The sequence below is a fragment of the Triplophysa rosa genome, linkage group LG18, assembly GCF_024868665.1.
Source record: "Triplophysa rosa linkage group LG18, Trosa_1v2, whole genome shotgun sequence".
Taxonomy (NCBI): domain Eukaryota; kingdom Metazoa; phylum Chordata; class Actinopteri; order Cypriniformes; family Nemacheilidae; genus Triplophysa; species Triplophysa rosa.
This window is the reverse complement of record NC_079907.1, coordinates 5661769-5681881: the sequence shown is the minus strand read 5'-3', so window position 1 is coordinate 5681881 and position 20113 is coordinate 5661769. Positions and strand designations below refer to the sequence as shown.

General features: G+C 37.5%; 1 protein-coding gene across 2 annotated transcripts; it reads left to right on the top strand.

The window, feature by feature from the left end:
- The first annotated feature begins 785 nt into the window (after positions 1-785).
- On the top strand, positions 786-8921 carry prph2a (peripherin 2a (retinal degeneration, slow)). Of its 2 annotated transcripts, XR_008964745.1 has the most exons (6): positions 786-1366; positions 2036-2282; positions 3541-3791; positions 8074-8203; positions 8585-8697; positions 8810-8921. XR_008964745.1 is itself a non-coding variant. In XM_057357740.1 (3 exons), exons 1-3 carry the CDS (start codon positions 786-788, stop codon positions 3748-3750), a joined length of 1038 nt encoding a protein of 345 aa, XP_057213723.1. In that variant the 3' UTR covers positions 3751-5019. The 2 variants fall into 2 exon arrangements, 1 of the variants encoding a protein (XP_057213723.1); XM_057357740.1 differs by lacking the exons at positions 8074-8203; positions 8585-8697; positions 8810-8921 and having other exon boundaries at positions 3541-5019.
- The last annotated feature ends 11192 nt before the right edge of the window (positions 8922-20113 follow it).

The following is a 20113-nucleotide window of genomic DNA, read 5'->3' as shown; positions in this document are numbered from 1 at the left end:
TTTGATTCCCTTTCAGGTAAGCACATGCAGATATTAAAATCAAAATATGAGTGTTTTTAATTCAATTTTGTACATTTTAATATAGTTAACAATGTTAATTGATCAAATGGCAATAGATAGGCAAACATGACCCGTTACTCTTAAAAAATAGTATTATCTTCACTGTCTACTATTATTATACACATTTTTTCAATTATATTGCTATATTGCTCAAAGAAAGGCTGGTGTGCTTGGTCGACAATGGGCTCCATTAAAGTGGAAGTGGGATGGTCTTACGTGTTTGTCTCCTGGTTTTTGGTGTCCCACTAATGATGCCGGTCAAACCATGTGACAGGACAAGCCAATCACACGCCATGGCAGCAGTTTACAAATAGGCTCATCTGTTGGTCAGGGATTTCTGTAAATGGGATGAGGGTGATTAGCTGGGTTTACGATGACGTACGGTATCTTTGTGTTTAATCATTCGGATCTTTGGCAGGTAGAGAAACATCACTATTTGCTTCGGTACCTGTAAATACTGTTGATTTTAGTTATAGTAAATGAAAATCCATTTTAAATGAAGACGATGCGTTACACTTACGTTTACTTATAGACCGACCTGATCTTTGTTTTAGTATGGGTGCGAAGACAGTCATGAAAATATCTAACAAGTTCTTGCTTTACAGGAATGGATTACACATTGCGCCTTGAACTTGCTTTGAGTGTTAAACTTTTCTAAACTGCATAGTCTGTGGAGATCACCAGACATTTTTTTCTTTATCTGCACTTTGATATAGTCATCCAAAATGGCTCTTATGAAGGTGAAGTTTGACCTGAAGAAACGGGTGAAGCTGGCCCAGATGCTATGGCTCATGTACTGGATCTCAGTTATGGCCGGTGTGCTCGTCTTCAGCATGGGCCTTTTCTTTAAAATTGAACTGCGGAAGAGAAGTGAACTCATGGACAACAATGAAAGTCATTTTGTACCTAACCTGCTAATTGGTGTGGGCCTGTTGGCGTGCGGTCTCAATGCCTTTGGGGGCAAGATCTGCTATGATTCACTCGATTCCACCAAGTTCGCAAAATGGAAGACCATTTTGAAGCCCTTTCTCATTTGTTGTTTGTTCTTCAACGTTCTACTTGTCCTCACGGCGGTTATGTGTTTTACCATGCGCATACCTCTACAGTTCACCCTCGCCGAGGGCCTGAAAAATGGAATGAAGTACTACAAGGATTCGGACACACCTGGTCGTTGCTACATGAAGAGAACTCTGGATCTTATGCAGATGGAGTTCCGTTGCTGTGGCAACAATAACTACAAAGATTGGTTTGAGATCCAGTGGGTGAGCAACCGTTACCTGGACTTCAGCTCCAAGGAAGTCAAAGAGTTAAGTTTCTTTTTTCATTTGTGGCAGAAAAAAGAATGCATTATTGTTTATGTTCAGATCCTTTCGATTCATTCTGATCAGATATAGTTTATTAAAGTTTTAAATGGTGGGTAAAGAGAGATTTTATTCAAGATGTTCACTATTAAGGTGACCTATACAATACAAACCAGCACCATGATCTGTGATGTTCTTGTTATTTAAGTTGTGATAGACGGGTGTGATTTGTGGGGGGTAAATTTGCAGTGTAAATGGTATCTGGCATGTTAGCCACTTTGGAATTAGTCGATAATCTTCATGGATCATATTTTCTTGTCCTCAGAGCTTACTGTCCGTCTCAATCATTTGAAGGCCTGATAGACAGGCTTGAAATAGATCTTAAAGTTGCTAATAGTTTCACAAGAGAGATGTTCATTGTTTAATGCTTATACCACAGAATTAATATCAAGTTATGAAAAGTGCCTTGAATTTTTTGGAAAATCTTTCTACGCAAAAACAATGTAATAATAATGCCATAATGTAGAATTTTGTGTTTTGATGGCTTGCCATACATACTTATTAGTATATACAGCATTAATTTGAATATAAAATAACATAAAATGTATTTAAATTATATTATTTATTTTAAATAATGAAGTTTATTCGCTCAACAACTGTTTTTTCTTCTTCAGTCGAATCAGCAGTAATGTGGATGGAAAATATCTAATGGATGGAGTTCCCTTCAGCTGCTGCAACCCCAGCTCACCCAGACCCTGCATCCAGCAGCAAATAACCAATAATACGGCTCACTACAGCTATGACCATCACACAGAAGAGCTTAACATCTGGAAACGTGGTTGCCGTGATGCCCTCGTGTTTTACTACGGTGAAATGATGAACACTATCGGGATACTTGTGCTGCTGGTTACAGCTCTGGAAGTAAGATGTTTAGCTTTGAAATATCTTAATGTGCCGATCCAGGAGCTTAATCGCTTACATTGCCTACCTGTAATCTTAATGGACTACGCAATAAAGGTCAAACTGATCTCTGATCAGTACTTATTGTGCTTAAGGTACCTTTGTCCAATCCAGATACTTAATCCTATAAACTGCAGTTACAATGTGTTCTTTGGATTCTGACGCCATATAATAAATCATAATTATTGAAATTAAAGTTATAAATAAAGAATTGCACACTTGACTATGGATTTGAGGGGAAATCTCAACTTTCTACATTTTATGACACAGTTTCAGAAGATTGTAGAGGTTGTTTAGCAAATCTTTGGATGACGTCATGATCATGCTGGCAGGTTATTCATTCACTTAACTTTGTGACTTAGTCTCACTTGGCATCAACGGGGAAAACATCAAACTGGCTTGGTTAATAATAAATGTGCTAAATTTGGAAATCTTGAAACCACAGAAATATTATTTGGCCTGCTGAGATATTTTAAAAAGTAAAGACAGTTGTTACGTTTTTACTAGACCTGTGCTGAGTTTCCCGAAACCTTCTTAACGCTACGTCATTCTTAAGTTATACCATAAGAGTGGTATCGATATATTCTTAAGAATGACGTAATGATACGAAGGTTTCGGAAAATCCAGGCCAAATCATTTAAAAATTACATTTGTAATGCAGCCATTACTAAAAAAATTCTCAAAATAATTTAGTGACTAGTAACATCTAAATTTTTCAATTGGCTCAACTAAATTTGGCAACAGTCTTTTCAACATTTACAAAACTTACAAAACTTTGATTGAACTAGGTGAAATGTAAACAAAAATAGAAAATTAGAAATTTTGAGTTTGAGAGGAGTGTAGATTTTTAGCTGATTCAATTATATTACATCATATTTTTACTTTAATAGAACCACTTTGTTTATAAGTCTTTTAAAACTGACAAAAACAGTACAGCGTTACAATGTTTGCATATAAAAAAGAATTTGAATATTCATGGCAATCTTGAGAGGTCCTTAAACTAGAGGTGGTAGAGATTTGTACTTTGAGATGATGCGCTCACACTTAAGATTGAGAGGGATCAAAAGTTCTAATCTGTGGGGTGGAGTTTGGTGTTGAGTTCTTGGAAAAGGTGATCGCGAGTTCTCTAGGTAAACTATATTAATTTGAGTTGAGTAAAATTCAGTTTGACTCGAGCAGAGTTAGTGCATAATACTAACTCTTATATGCTTTTCTTTAGATTGCTGTAATGATTGGTCTACAGTATGTAAGCACCTCTCTGTCCACGCTGGTGAATCCTGAAGACCCTGAGAGTGAGAGCGAGGGCTGGATCCTGGAGAAAACTGTCAAAGAAACCTTCACTGACATCATGGCTAAGATGAAGGCCATGGGCAAAGGCAATCAAGTGGATGAGGGGGCACAGGAAGGGGGCGTGGCCACTGTGAGCTGAACAAGCCACACCCATCAGAACTTTGGTCACGCCTACCTGAGGTAGAGTGCTTTGGGACACAGCCTAAATCTGAAGCGTATATCATTCACACTACACAAAGTGAAGACAAAGCCAGTTAACTTGTTGAGAAAATAAAATGTGAATACAAACTCATAATAAATAGTAGTTTAATTGGTGTAATAGAAAATCAATATTATGTTGAAATCCATATATAAATTGAATGCATCAAAGGCATTTTTTATTGAATGCATCAAATGCATACAATTTGATTTGTACTGAATTGTCAAATGTAAAGGTTACATTTTTTATTTATTTCTTGTTTGAGTTAACATTCACCCCAAGGCTGGCAAGTCAGGGCTTTATGAAAAGTAAAAAAACCTTCCCACACCCCGACCAATTTATTACAAACGAAAGAAGCTAGAGAGACCTTATTCAGCATTTTGGCCAGAGCTGGATGGAATGAACACAAATACTGTATTTGAATTTATGAAAAAGTTGTAATTCTTTATAAAATGCCGTAAAAGGGTATATTTAAGATATGATTTTGTGGCCTACCTGATGTGTCCTCTGTTAGACTATTTGCCGTCGACTTGAAAAATAAAAAACGTTTAAAGTTCAGCACCAGGTAACAAAAGATTTGATCGGAGGCTGACTTTGCAGGTTTAGGAGACAAGCAACGTTTTAAGCCCCAAAATGTGCTATGGTACAGAGGAATAACCAGGTACAGGGTGGGGGGCAGGGGTGCTTGAGAAGGCCCCTGGAGCTCGTAAGAAAGCTTAAGTTTGGCAGCTAAACCCTGACCTGTGACTTCTGGAATCTCCTGTGCTTTTACACCTGCACGTTTACTCCATTTACTGTCCCAGGCCAGAGACTGAAACTCACTCGAACTTGTAATTATTATATTCAAATAAGACTATTCTAATTATGTGGCTATGTAAATAGTGTAGAATTATTAAAAATATATTTTTCTTTTTGTAAAAATACAATACGATTTATATTGTTTGTAAGTAGAGTTGACCTTACTGTAGAAGAGTGTTTGGTGCTTAGTCATTGTTATTATGAATAAAATTTGTTAAATTGAAAACAAGCAGCTTCTTCAGTCAATTGAGAGATCAAAGAGCAGGGCATGCTGGGAGCTTTTCCTTATCTAATAGGATCAGAAAAGAATTATGTGATTAATTCACATGGTGTTTGGCACAGTAACTTTGAATTGTAGGTCAGATAAACTGTCACCATATGGTGTGTAAGTCTGTATATTGTAAATGTTTTTCTTTGTTTTAAAAAAAGATATGTAATCACCATAGTGACCTTCGCGATGATTATAGCTTAAAAAAAACCCTCATAAGAATAAAACAAATGGTGTTTAAGACATTTGGACAAATATATCCACATTTACACAAATGATCCACATTTACATTTTAATGTTTTACTTCAAGAAACAGTGCAACATAACAGGAAACGGGAATGAAAAGGATGACTTTCTGTGGGTATTTTGGTTTGTTGTCAAGCAAATAAACAGGAGCTGATCTGATAAGCTACTTTTGAATGTGCTCAGCTTAACTTCTTGGCAGGTGACCTGAACTCCAACTGCACATTCGGTTAGTGTAGGACACAGAACGTACTTGTTCAGGTATGTCTTTCGGCCATGCTCTTCTGTGGTTACATTTTTCCTCCAGGTCACGAAATGTTTGCCATTGGCCAGAACCCAAACATTAGATGATCTATGATCATGTTAACTGAGAAGATGACATATAGCTGCAATCTTACATGTAAGATGACTGTTTTTGTGGGGAAAAAAAACAGAAATGGAGCTACACAATGAATGTGGATGGAATTGCTTCGCTAATTTGGTTTTTGGAGGATTGTTATCAAAGCTTTTAATTGTAGATTTTGTTATCTTTTGGGGTCTTAAAACATTTAGAATAGCACATATTTAAGTTTTTAAGTTGCTTTTTTACAGTTTAACTTTAGCAGCAGTAATACCACTTTCTCAGAAATGAGTTTCTAAAATTAAGGTGTATAAACTTAACGGATTTTTCCTCTGACCTATCTTTAAATCCTCTGACCAGAACAGTAGGTGTCAATGACAGAAGTAGGGAAGTGAGAAACTCTAAACCTGCAAATAAACATCCTTTAAGCTAAATTGTCAATTTAACTGTCAGGTGAACACTGCCATCTGTTGGGTCGAAAACACTGGTGATGCACACCTAGAAATTCCTATAATTATGTATAAATCTATAACATTTTCTTTTTGTTCCCCCCTTTTATTATGTATAACATCTTTAAAGTTGTTCGAAATGAATAAGCATTATTTATAATATATAGGGAATATATAGGGAATTGTATAGGGAAATACGTTATTGCAGCGCAGGGAGGGGCGGACTGACCAGTAGGACATTCTGTCAAAGTCCAGAACGGCCGTCCCACCGACGGCACACAGCCGAGACCAGGGGCGGGCCGGGTCGGGCCGGCCATCTGGAGTATCGGAACTTTTCCTGGTGGGCCGCTAATGTATGGGGCCGGAATGGACGCTTGGGCCAGAAAGACTGACGTTATTAACGCGAATGCACGCAACGCGAAGGCATTAGCGAGACGAAAACGTATACAATGGCCCCTAAAATCATTTTTAGATTAAAAAAAGATTGTTCTGTACGATTAAGCTCAATTTTGGTCCCCACGGTGACACGACTCCCCATGTGTTGGTGTGCATTCAGGTTTAGGTCCCCACCGGGATATAAAAAGAAGGCCGCGCGCACGCACGCACGCACGCACGCACGCACGCACCCACCCACGCACGCACGCACGCACGCACGCACACACACACACACACACACACACACTGTTCCTTTAAGACACTTGTCTCTCTGGCATGTGAACCGTGATGGCAGATGCCCTCTCTCTCTTTCTCACGTTCATAAAGTCACTCTGTCTAACTGACAGACAGGAGATTCACATGGTGCTCTCTTCAGCTCTTCACAGCATCATCAGTAATATCTGTGTGAAAGATCTCTGACGGCTGAAGACAGCCCACACACTCAGCTAAATGAGATCGTGATCTCTGTCGGTTTGAATGATGCTGGTATGTGTGTGTGTAGGCCTATATTCTATACTTCTCAAGGAGTGATGTAGGCTACACCACCAGCTCATTTTTTATTATTATTTTATATTATTTTAATACAAGATCAGTGTGACTTTCTTTTGCAGAACACAAGATATTTTGAAAAATGCTGGCAACCAAACAACATTTGGCCCCCCATTGACTTCCAATGTGTGGACGCGAAACCACTGAGACATTTCTCAAAATATCTTCATCTGTGTACCACATGTGAAAGAGTCATATAGGATTTGAATGACACGAGAGTGAGAGTTTTTATTTTCGGGCGAACTGTCCCTTAAGTAATATATTTTTAATCTAAACGTTAGAGGTTCAACACCAAGAGAAAATCTTAAATTAGCAAAAAAAGAGGAAGTTTTTTAAATGACTAATTGTACTTAATCGTTTTCTTATCAAGTCAAATTAATTTGTAATATAATAAAGATTTATGGCGTTTCACTTTTCGCCAGCAGAGGGCATTCTTCTGCGTTATGCTCTCTTACGAATGAGAACGCACCACTTGTTACTAATTTGCCACCTCGCTTATACGAATTGTCGTGAGATTTCCCTCAGATTGAGTTTATCCTTAAAATTAATTACAGTAAGAAATATACAATTTCTTTAAAAAAGCTCTGACCTACCTTGTGACCATAACATGTGCTCAGATGTTGTGGAAATTATTTTATGTTGCCTGTATTTTTCTCTAACATTCTGTTTTTTTTCAGTTGCAGAAAACACAGGTTTAGTTTTGTGTAATTTTGCTTGGTCTCCGTTTACCTAAAACAAAGCGGCACATATTACAAATAATTGACATATATGGGTGAATTGTATACACGTTTACACATGTTTAGGTGCCTCCAGGAATTTTGGAAGGGTACAGATTACTTAAATAAATATTTTAGTCTCACTTGAGAATGTAGTGCTGCGTGAGATCATGTTTTTATTTTCGAAACAACATCATCTTTCAGAGTTGTTAAAGACTTTTTCAATGTTAATGTTTTATTACTTAAATAAGTTACACTAACATCATCTTCCTCATGGGGGCAGCATCCACTGATGTGACACAGAGAGTTCCACTCATGTGATTCCTGTGCAAGATGTTTCTGACATATAATCCAATTTCAACAAAACACAGCTGAAAATAAATAAAAGCATAATTATCACATACTCACACCATGACCCCAGATGTTTTTCTTACCCTCTGCTCTCTGTGCCTGGCCTGGGTCCAGGGTTTCTCTCATTCTACATGACCCGGAGAGAAATGCCTACAAGGACACTGCAAATGACTAAAGCACGCTGGGGATGGAGAAAGAAAGAAAAATGGATGTGCTGGAGCGAGGAGAGAAATGTTCTTTGCAGGTATAGCTTCATATTTGCTGGGCAGGGTGAAGTGTCTTTTGTATTTTATCGGACTGCTGCTCTGAGATCAGGAATAAAAAGTTTTTTAATAGAGCATTCATTTATTATAATTTATTCGTTATAGGGGTAGTTCACCCAAAAATAAAAATGCTGGCATCATTTATTCACCCTCATGTTGTTCAAAACCTGTATATGACTCTTTCTTCTGTGGAACACAAAACAAGATATTTTGAAAAATGTCCCAGTGGTTTTTGGTTCATGTCAGTGTTGTGTAAAGAATCTTCAGTTGTGTTCAGTAAAAGAAAGATCATACAGGTTTGGAATGATACAAGCGTTTAATTTACAAAATTTTCTTTCTGTTTTTTTCGTGGAATCGACCAGGACTCAGGAGGCCGTATATCACTTTTGGGTTATAGGATGGATGGGTGGCTTTACTTTCCACTGATGGCGTTTCATTATTTTTCTCTCTCTGTCAGACCGGCCATGCAGCGAAGGTAAGCAGTTCTTATGGGGTTGGGTTGTCTTTATTCAGCCTAGAAGCCATTAGCGTGTCATGCTGAAGTAAGGCTTCATCGTGAGGTTGATGTTGGGTCTTTTTGTTCTCAGCACTGCAGTGGCTGTTGGCAGCAGAGCTTTAAGGTGTAATTAGGTTTTGATAATGGTAATCTATATTCAAGGTAAGCTGACAGAGACTTTCACATTTGCTTTTAAAGCCCACATCACAACTCACTTTGCTCTACTAAGTCCTTCATTAAAAGTGATTTTTTGGCATATCACACAAAAATGTCCTATAGTACTACTTGACCGACATGAATGTGCCTTAAGCACGACACACTGCCTTAAGCTCTGTAAACAGTGAAAAAGAGATTTGCTTCCTACCTGTGGATACTTCTGCACATTTATATTTGCAGACATAGAGGGCGGGGTTTTGGAGAATGGGGCGTGGCTTTTTGTTTGTACCCCCTCTGTATTACACATATGCTACATCAAAAACACAAACTGTACTACATAAACATAGCATTCATTTTACAGTATTATAAATAGACATAATAGAGATAATAGAGCACCTTGGATACTGTCATGATTTTTTCACAAAGTTTTGAATGTTATTTTAGTCTTTAATTTAAAAAATATGTGTGCGTACCCCCATCGTGACTTCACGTACCCCCGCCTGGTCTAATTAGTCCTTTAAGCAGTGGCACTGCATGTTCTAGATATGTAGTAGCGAGAAGTCAAAATTACTTCCTGTGAAAAATCAACAGCATGTCACAGATCTGTTGACAGAGCTTGAGTTCTATTAAAGGGATAGTTCACCTAAAAATTGTGTCATCATTTACTCACCTTCTTGTCATCTCAAACCTGTATGACATTCTTTCTTTCGCAAAACACAAAAGAAGCTATTTTGAAGAAAGTTGGTAACCCATTGACTTCCACTGTATGGACACAAAACCAATGCAAATTAATGGGTGCCAGTTAACAACATTCTTCAAAATATATATTTTTTGTGTTCTACGGAGGAAAGAAAGTCATACAGGTTTGAAATGACAAGAGGGTGAGTAAATAATTACAGAATTTTCATTTGTGGGTAAACAATCACTTTAAACTCAGAACATAACAAACAATTGAACTTATTCAACACATGCATTGCTTTTTGCCAACCTACCTCAACCGGACTTTGCACATGCACATTCGCCATGTTTACATTTCACTTTATACGCTCATGCAAACTATATGTTTACACAATCTGTATATATTGTGTTTGCTTTCATGTTTACACACACTTACACGTCTTATATTTATACATGCAGTGTATACTGCACATTTATATGCACACACTTGCACTATGAGGACCCCCAGGGCGCCTCCAGAAGGTTCGGATACTTTCACGAAAATTGCTACAGTACAAATTAATTTGAATTTTAAATATTTCTCTTCATGTTTATACATCCAACAAGTCATTTGGTGTATTATTTAATAGATTCTCTTTATAATATAACACTTACTATTTATCTAATATAGTTTAAATGTTACTTTATACAAAAAAATATAGATGGATATGTAGGCTGTTATAGGGGTCCTGACAAAATATTTTTCATATTTGAAACCCCCCGCACTAGCACATTCGTAAATTTGTATGGTGTACTTTTGTGGTATTGTCGTTTTTTTATGTGTTGTTTTTATGTATTTATTTTTATGCCCTAGGCTACTAGAGGATTCCCATAGTGTTTACTGTATATATGACAATAAACTCTTGAATCTATATCCCTCCTGAGGCCACACAGAAAAACAAATATTTTTAAATCTGTCTCGTCGATCTATTCTGATATATCAGGAGATAAAGAAACATTAGAAATGTTTTTATCTCTGATGCCAAAACTAGATTACCTGAGAGAAAACCTGCCGCAAACACATTTTGTGAGCATGCCACTGGGATTCATAAACTGTTTTTGGATCTCAAAGGAAAGAAAGGTTTTAATGTGTTTCACAGACACATAAACACTCTCAACAGCTATTGGCTTATTGTCAATGCACCATCAATCAATCAGTCAATCTGACAAGCATTTTGTCCTCCTCCTCCACACATATCACCTATGAGATTGCCAAGAAAACAATTTCTGTTTGTGTTAAATGGATCGAGAAAGAAAGGAGTGTTAGATGAAAGGTGAAACACAAGAGCTTTTAAGAAAGAGTCTGAATGCTCTAGAATGAAAACTTGGTTCTGTAATTCATCTTGGCTGATGAAAAATGTTATTGCTATATGCACACGGAGCGATGACGTCCTTCCTCTAAAATCTCTGCCAGCTTTGTTACATCTGGCGCCATAGGGAACAATGACGTTTCGCTTCAGGATGCACATAGGACGATCAACAACGTGAGTCAAATTATTCAGTCCTATCGGTTTGCCAAAATTTGAATGTTTTCTTACTAATCTCAAGCAGCGAAAACACAACATTATCTAAAAATCAATTTTCTCAAGTTTGCTTTTGATCATTCTAAAAGAGGGGAGAGCTGATGCGTACGGGGAATAAAAGTCTATGTATTTTGCAGAAAATAAAAATAAAAGGCTTGAGCCAGGGAGGAGAGAGCATTAATAGGAAATATTTGATCTGAATGTTCTTTGGCCTGTTCAGCACGCACGCTGTCTGATGTGAACTGTATTTATATATCTGTTCATTTCAGAAGTGCAGTACTTCTGCAATAATTACACTTTCGACTTCCTTACATTTTAAAACATTACGTTATCACGTTACCCTCATTGCTGCAATGCCGGTCATGAATTTACAAATATTAAAGTGGACAGCTCATTCAAAAATGAAAATTCTGTCGTCATTTACTCACCCTCATGTCATTCCAAACCTGCATGACTTTCTTTTGCAGAAACACAAAAGAAAATATTTTGAAGAATGTTGGTAACCAAACAACATTGGCCCCCATTGACTTCCATCGTATGGACACAAAACCCCTGAGACATTTCTCAAAATATCTTCTTTTGTGTTCCATGGAAGAAAGATACAGGTTTCAAACAATATAAGGGTGAATAAAAACAAAAAATAACAAACATACAGTAGTGAAAATGTACAAAGCCCATTGTGGTCAGTGAGTCTATCGCATGCATATCTATGGCTATGTAACTGCGACGGGGGAACGTTGTCCCTCAAAGTCAGCGTGGCCCTCTGAAACGTGCAATTGTTCTGCTGGTTCGAGAACAATGGGTCGTCTTCGCCCTCACATACCCACCATACCAGCTGGTGATGACAAACCGCGTCGCCACACTAACCCTCCTTGTACATCCAAACGCCCATCCGGCACATAAGAATACTGTTGTCCGTGCCTGGTCAATGGACACTTGATTGTTTGTGAACCAGCGCTATGCGCCGGGTTGCCTGGACTGGGGGTGGAGGGTTACCAGGACGGGCATTCACGACGCTACATATTTGTCTTGGAGGCCACAAAAGAAGTACACATTGACTGTCAATGAGATACATTGAGGTAGGCTGGACAATGGGGGCACATTGGACGGACATGCTCATGTAAAAACATGGGCTCATATAGCCTATGTTAGCACAACATTAGCATTTCAGTATCGGAGAATGTGTAACTGCTATGGTATGCATACGATTACAACTCAAAGAATAGCGTGTTATATATCATGGCCTGTAGTTTCTTTAGCTTAACTGCACTGGTCACAATTGTACGGATTGTGATACATGGAAACATCACGATGACAAAATATGTCTGCATGAACTGTGTGAGTGTTCGCAGTATCCAGTAACAGTTGGAACGAGGGGTTCTCAATATAACAGACTGACATGATCAGAACACCCTGTAGCATAAAAGAGCCAAGTCTGAATTACAGTGTGCTTTGACATTTGCTCTGTGGAAGATTCTGGATTTTTATGACTCATGGTGTTCAACTGGTAGGGCATTGTGTGTTTGTGCGACACAAAGGTCATGGATTTGATTCCCAGGAACACACATACTGATTAAAATATGTATAGGTTTTAGTTGCTTTGGAAATGTGGGTTTTTCCGTTTGCTTGTATATGCTTGTTATGTCCCTCTTATGAGCAGAGGATTTCTGATTATTTTTCTCTTCATTTTCTCGTGTATTCTCGAAATTTAGTGACATCTAGCGATGAGGTTGCGAATTGCAACCAACGGCTCACTCCACCCCTCCCGCTCCCTTTCGAAGCACTACGGCGGCTGACACAGGAACAAGATGTCATCATGTTTTTCACTTCTTTGCCAAAGGAGATAATGTATTTACGAAATGCGCTCTGTAGAGCAGTTTGTCCATTTAAGGCTACTGTAGAAACATGGCGAATTCCATGTAAGGCGACCCGCGGTGTATGTAGACATAGCTCATTCTAAGGCAATAAAAGCATAACGCTTCATTATGTAAGGTCTTTATACACCTCTGAACACATAGTTATGTATATTATATTGGATTTCTGTCAAAAATCCTCCAAAAAAATATACATTGGACCTTTAAAGAGTCCTATACTGTACACATCACTGACCCCTGGCGAGCATCTTCAAAACAAATGCCAGCATCTCTGCCTGTGTAATAATTCTTATTAAAACCACACTTACGGCTCTTCAAGAACGGTTTCCGTCACAGTGAATCAGACATTATGACCTCGGGGATGTGTGCCACAGAGGCAGAGAGTGCTCTTAAATCTTTCAATAAAACCAGCTCTCAGAAGTAAAGCAAATTCAGATGGACTATCAGTCTTTTAAATCCCATGAGTTCCATCATGCTTTATTCACGATCTACAGATAGTTCCCAATCATTCCACTTCCTCTCATATCTGTGAGCACTTCTTTTATAAAACATCAGTATATTAGGTGTCAATTCCTATTGTATCATGAGGTGCTATTTATAATTTGCCATTATTTTGCTTCTTTTTGCTATATCAGTACATGCAATATAATACTGTGTTGAATAAACCACATGGTTTTGATTGGAAGGCACGGTTTGTTGCAATCACAAACATACATTGTACTTCCCCACCCAGCATTTATGATTCTGTAAAACTGACTGTTACTTTCTCAAAACAGGAACTTATACTCTTTACTTCTGACTCTGATGCTCTGAAATAACACCCGGACACGACAACAAACAGATTGGGATGAGTTGTAACATATGCATAAAACTACAGAGGTTGGGTGTGTTGAATCTACATACACTGTTGTTTTTTGCACTGACAGTGAATGTATTTCCAGTGAGATCAGAGTGTTGAGAATCTGACTTCAGCAGATGGCCATGACATAGTGGAACCTAGAGATATTCCCTTCAACATGTGTGTGTAATGTGTAACACCCCATTCCATGGGAGATAGGAGACTATTTGCCAAGAATGCGTTGAGCACAAGCTCGTATGTTTAAATCTTTTGTTTTTTTAAACCGGACAACTTTGAAGACATCTTCAGGCGTGTAATGTTATACGGAATACATTTCCCTCCACGGAGTGGAAGCAAAAGGCATTTTTGCTTGACTTTTTTTGCTTCAATGTGTGATGGGTTAGTAGCAAACCAGTTGGAACATCCGATTTTGAACTTGTGCAGGTCAGCAGAGATGCAAACTGTCTTTGAATGTAGCTATAAATTGCATCTTTTATTTTGCTTTAAAGGTCTCTGAGCAGAGAGTCTGAACTGGATCAGTTTCAAAAGTCTGATTTTATGATCCCGAGAGTAAGAAATTTCGCTGTAGCCCACTCGTTTCACAAATTCCCTTAGAGGCATTTACACAAACCACATGACATTTAAGTCATATAAAGCTCGTGCCACGGGCAACGTTGACTTAAATTCAGAACTGAAGATCTTGCAGCCTTTAAATTTATGAGTTAGAGATTAATTTGGCCACACCCCCCAAGAAGCTGAATTTGTATTTTAATTGAGATTCCTTTAGCCTTACTAGAGCATGCTGATAGTAATGCAAATGTTGTGGGTTTGTATTGAAGAAATTTAGCAGAATTGTAGTCATGTCCTAACTACATCATTACTTTAGCTTTAATTTAGGGCTGTTAAGCTATTAATTACGATTAATCGCATCCAGAATAAACGTTTGTGTTTACATATGTCTGTGTACTGTGCATCTTAATTTTGTATTTATGAGAACATACACATACATGTACTGTATATATTTAAGAAAAATAAAAAATTAATAAATCTTTATATATACTGCAATTTAAATTATATTTAAATATTTACATGCCAATATTTCCTATATCTACATGTATGTGTACATGTATGTGTTTATAAATACAAAATAAATATGAACCGTGCACAGACATACAGTATATTATTATGTAAACACAACCTTTTTTCTGTATCGCAATGAATCGTTTAACAGCCCTGCTTTAATTATTTTTAAAGACTTTCTATATTACATATATGTTATATGTTATGTTTAACACTGTTAAAACAATAACCATGTTAAACAGATAGCATGTTTTTTATTACAGCTGCTTATTTATTATTTTCAAACTGTTTTTTATTTGATTATTTTGTAATTGTATTAAAAAATAAATAATAATTTCAAAATATTGGGTAAATTAAAGAATTTATGGAAATGGATACAACACTTATTGCAGTTACATGAATTTATATTATTTTTAATTTTTAAAAACATCTACTGTTGGTGGGTCACTTTAAGTCCACTTCTACAGTAGGAAATATATTGATTTATAAGTTAAACCTCTGGTTTATAAAATATGATGCTATTTTTTATATTGTTTTCCACTTCAGTCTTTCAAAGTATTTCATCATTGTTCTCTGGCACAGTCATATGATTTTGAGATCTTGTTGATGGTAGTGTTGGGTACAGCATGGTGAAATGAAACATCAATCCCTATGCTGCTGGAATGATGTCATCACATAAGACTTCTAGCTTCAATGAAATCACCTTTGACTGTAAAATAAATATACCACAGTCATTAATTTCTCCTCCCAAACCCACTATAATAAACCTAACCAAAGCCAAAACAGTCTCTGATTGACATTTTGGAATCGAACTAACCTCAGAAACAGATCTCTGGCCTAATCATATCGATTGATCATGATGGGGATGGTGGGTAACTTCATCATTCGTGAAAGACAAATGCAAAACCTTGATTATCTTAACACAGCAGACGTGCTCTCTTGTCTCGTCCTTCATCCGTGATAGCTTTCTGATGAGTCTATGAATGACTCTATCTTTCCCTGAATCAGTGTTGTGTCTGTTTGGATCAAGCTGTGGAAAAACCAAGCCATAGATCAGTGTAATCAAGCCCTGCCTCTGAAAGATATGTCATGGTCGGCAAAGTCACGCCCTACCGATTCCCCCACTCACCATTGATAGCCATCTGTCTCTCATTTGGGTTTGCGACAAGGGCACCAGGACCTTGAGGCATGTGCGACACGCGGCGGAGCTAAGGTGATGATGTGAAGGGCTTCACAAAGAACTAAGTATAGACCACACCGTCCCCCACCCCACTGCCAAGCGCCCAGGGTGTCAACTAGAACATATTGATGCCCCCCTGTTAGCCATAAATCAAGAGTAATTGTTATGATCCCAGCAACACTTTGTTGAATGTGAGTGAAGTCTATTAAAGTTCATGTAAATTAACCGTTAAAGTTAACATGGTGTGAGTCATTCAAACATTAGATTTTTTAAAGCTTGGATATGACCTCAGAAAACAATATAAAGATTTTTTCGATTTTCTAAAGATGATGTTATTTGATCAAGACAAATGTGAAAGGATGCAAGCATTTTTCTAATCTGAATCAGCCCACAGCTTCACCCCAGTATGTCCATTTCCATACAGCTTGGCATCTTAGAATCTAGCGGCTACATGGGGGTTTAAAAGTCACCTTAGGGTTTCTGTTGCCTTTAGCAAACGTTCAGTTTTATGGGCACAAAAGTGTTTCCACGAAAGCGTGGTGGTACAGTTGGTGTCCATCTGCTTGCAGGGTGGCATGTTGTGATGCCCCTGGCTTCCCTCGTTCTCCTTGTTCTTCGGTCTAATGTTCAGCGCACTTAAACCCTCTCGCTCCTCCCGCTGTGAGCCAGCGCATCAGATTTGTTACATTACCCACTATGCATAATGGATTAGCAATAAATCTATTTCTGTAACGGGGCTACGACTCCCGCATTATGTCTCCGAGGTCTTTATTAGTGAATACCAATGAGAGAGAAAGCAGGGGCAATGAGGGAGAAAGACATTTCAGGGAGATGTTCTGAGTTTCCTGCCACTGCATTTCGTGTAGTTTTATCATTTATATATCCGAAAAATGCAGGAAAGGGAAAAGGTTGCATGCAATTGGGTCGTTACGAATTGGGCACTGCAACTGCTGTTGTTCGGTTTGTTTGTTAAACATTTTTTAAACACTTTGATTATGTTGTAAGTAGGGCTATCAAACAAGTAGGCTAGTTGTGATGAATCGTCTCCAGAACAAAAGTTTGTGCTTACATATTATGTGTCTGTGTACTGTGCATATTAATTTTGTATTTATAAACACATACACATGCATATATTAAAGAAAAATATTCAATATAAAAATGAATAAATATTTATATGTAATTTAAATGATTGGAAAATATAAATAAATACATGTAAATATTTCCTATATATATACATGTACTATGTGTCCGTGTATGTTTTTATAAATACAAAAATAAATATGAACACGAACAGACATACAGTATATTATGCAAATGCAAACTTTTATTCTGGTTGCGATTAATCACGATTAATTGTTTGACAGCCCTAGTTGTAAGGTAAAAAACGTAATGTAAAAAAAATTCTACAGATTGCATCTAGACGTGAGCACTTTCTCTTGTATTTAGGAAGACTCATCAAAAATCGCAAAAAGCAGACATTTCTTTTGCTGTTCCTTTAATGTTCTAGCAGATTGATGTTGGAAAGAAGACAATTCATCTTCTTGATTCCTCGTGACCTCACACTCTGAGATAATAATTTTTTTGGAGTCACAGGTGTGCACCCTATCTGAGAGGTCAATAAAAGAAACACTTTCTGAAAAAGTCTTCATCTCAGCTGGCTGACTAAAACCCGTTCTTCAAACAGATCAAATTGCAGGGCCAACAAATTGTATCTCCCGTAGTGTGGACCGCCAACTGTTTTTATTTTTGAAGTCACTGGTGAAGGACAGCTGAATCTACAGCTAAGGTGGGTCATCTAACTGAAGGTGGTCTTAAAGAAATCTACCTAAATACTCGAATACTAGAGGTAGATGTAATCGCAATAATGCAGAAATGATTTTGATGATATGAAAAGATTTCTGGGGAAAATTTGAAATATAACACTTGTAGAGGCTCAAATACATATTAGAGAGGTAAGACGCAGCTCGCCGCATGCGTTTGCTGTTGTCTTCGCCCCTGTGAAATGAGTTCTCGGTGAAACTCAGGATCTAAATTAAGATTAAAATATTTTTCAATATTCAGTGTTACTTACGTGGGCTGATTCTCTCTTTCACAGGATGCTTCTCACATACAGTATATATTTAAATATCAATTTTTGGCAAATGTTTTCTTGGCAAAGCCAAAGAAAGTGCAAATATTAAGTCTAGGCAATAGGTGCAATTTCATGAGCAGCGTACCTTATCAAATACATTTTTTGACATTTTAAAAACATTTTCATGAAATATTTTGTCAATTGTTGCATTTAAGTGTAGAATATTTTGTATAATGAACATTAAGTTGTTTTAGAATGAAATTTTGTACATTTCACAAAAAAATGATGTCTTTCATTTCCCTCTGCAGTCTATTTCTTCTATAATAATGCAAATCAAAATGTCATGTTCTTTTATTATTTATTACACAATATGGAATATATGGAATAATGTGCCGTCAAGAATTCTTTATCTCAAAATAAACCACTGATCAAGAACATTACTGATCATCCTGTCAGGGTTTATTACATAAATTTTGAAAAATAGTCACACACAGTGTTCATGTGCCACATTCCTGTATACTTTACATGCACAAACACCATGCAGCACTTGTTTCAATGCACTATAACCGAACGTCAGAAGACGCTTGCATGATGCCTACAGGGTCTGACCTCTGACCTTTCAGCTGACCCAGGCCCCATGCTGAATTTAAAACTTGTCTGGCTTGATGACAAAACTGCACACATGCACGAAGCAAACATAAACACTTGTTCCCACTAAACTTGCACCGGTTTGGCTTTGGTATGTATGGCATGAAGTGGAAGAGAAACTTCATAGTCTTCATGTACAAAGCATGTCCATTCTCTCTTTCTCATTGATGCACACACAGTGGATCACAGAGTCTCGACAGGTTACAAGCCAACCTCTGCTAGTACACAAAGTCCTGGTTTCAATTTCAGTCTGGACGCACGCCCTCAGACCGCCTACAGTCGGTCACAGCTAACTGATGTTACACATATGAGAGTAAGGCACACAGATTTTGAATGTACTGTAACTTAGAGGTCATACATATTTTACCATGTGTTTTCATGTCCCACATACAGTCATACAATATACATGCGGTATTCTACACACATTATAGTTGTTCATATTGATGCTTATGTGTACGCATGAGCACTCAAACCCACACACATGCAAACATACACAAATCCTTCACAAACAAACTGTGAACCATCATTGTTTAACATAATCACACATTTGGGACGACACATTCTCAACACCCCATCACAAATAGATGACAGCCTGTCCACAAATAAAAGCTAAACAGGTGCAGAAGATCAATGTGTTTGTGATTGTTTGTTTGACGACGCCATTTGTCTGAACACTTCCATCTTGAAGTGATTCTTAAGATCACGTCAGCAACGGATTTTATCATGAGATGTGGAAGCGTGTATGTCAATACTTTTTCCTATCAATATATCCACATATGCGTCAAGATTTTGCTGTCGTCCTGTCTGTCACTGTTTACTTAAAGGTGCTTTGTGTAATTTGTTGAAGGATCTATTGACATAAACATAACTATGTCTTCAGAGATGTATAAAGGCCTTACGTAATGAAGCGTTATGTTTTAATTACCTTAGAATGAGCTATTTCTATCTACACACACCGTGGGTCATTTCTACAGTAGCCCCAAACGGACAAAGTGCTCTACAGAGTGCGTTTCGTAAATATGTTATCTCCTTCGGCAAAGAAATGAAAATGCGAGAAGCTCATCAACTTCCAAGTGTTTTTAACAAAGTGAAGCCATCAATAATATGTCATGTTATGTAAGTCAGTTTTTTATTTCCACAAGGACATGAAACACTCTCTTTCTCTTCGTTTTAATCCCACAATAATCCGCCTCGGCGAGGTGTCAGTCAAATGACCGTTGTGTGTTTTTGCCTCTGAGATTTGCACATTTTCTTTTGTCAATACATCTCATTGGCTTTGTTTAACGAACTGTTTTCTCTCTCCGTCAG

Bases quoted from the DNA above. Each gene is read 5' to 3' on its own strand.
- prph2a (XM_057357740.1), top strand. From the start codon at position 786: ATGGCTCTTATGAAGGTGAAGTTTGACCTGAAGAAACGGGTGAAGCTG. The intron at 1,367-2,035 runs GTTAAGTTTCTT...TTTCTTCTTCAG, and splicing joins AGCTCCAAGGAAGTCAAAGA to TCGAATCAGCAGTAATGTGG. The intron at 2,283-3,540 runs GTAAGATGTTTA...GCTTTTCTTTAG, and splicing joins TGCTGGTTACAGCTCTGGAA to ATTGCTGTAATGATTGGTCT.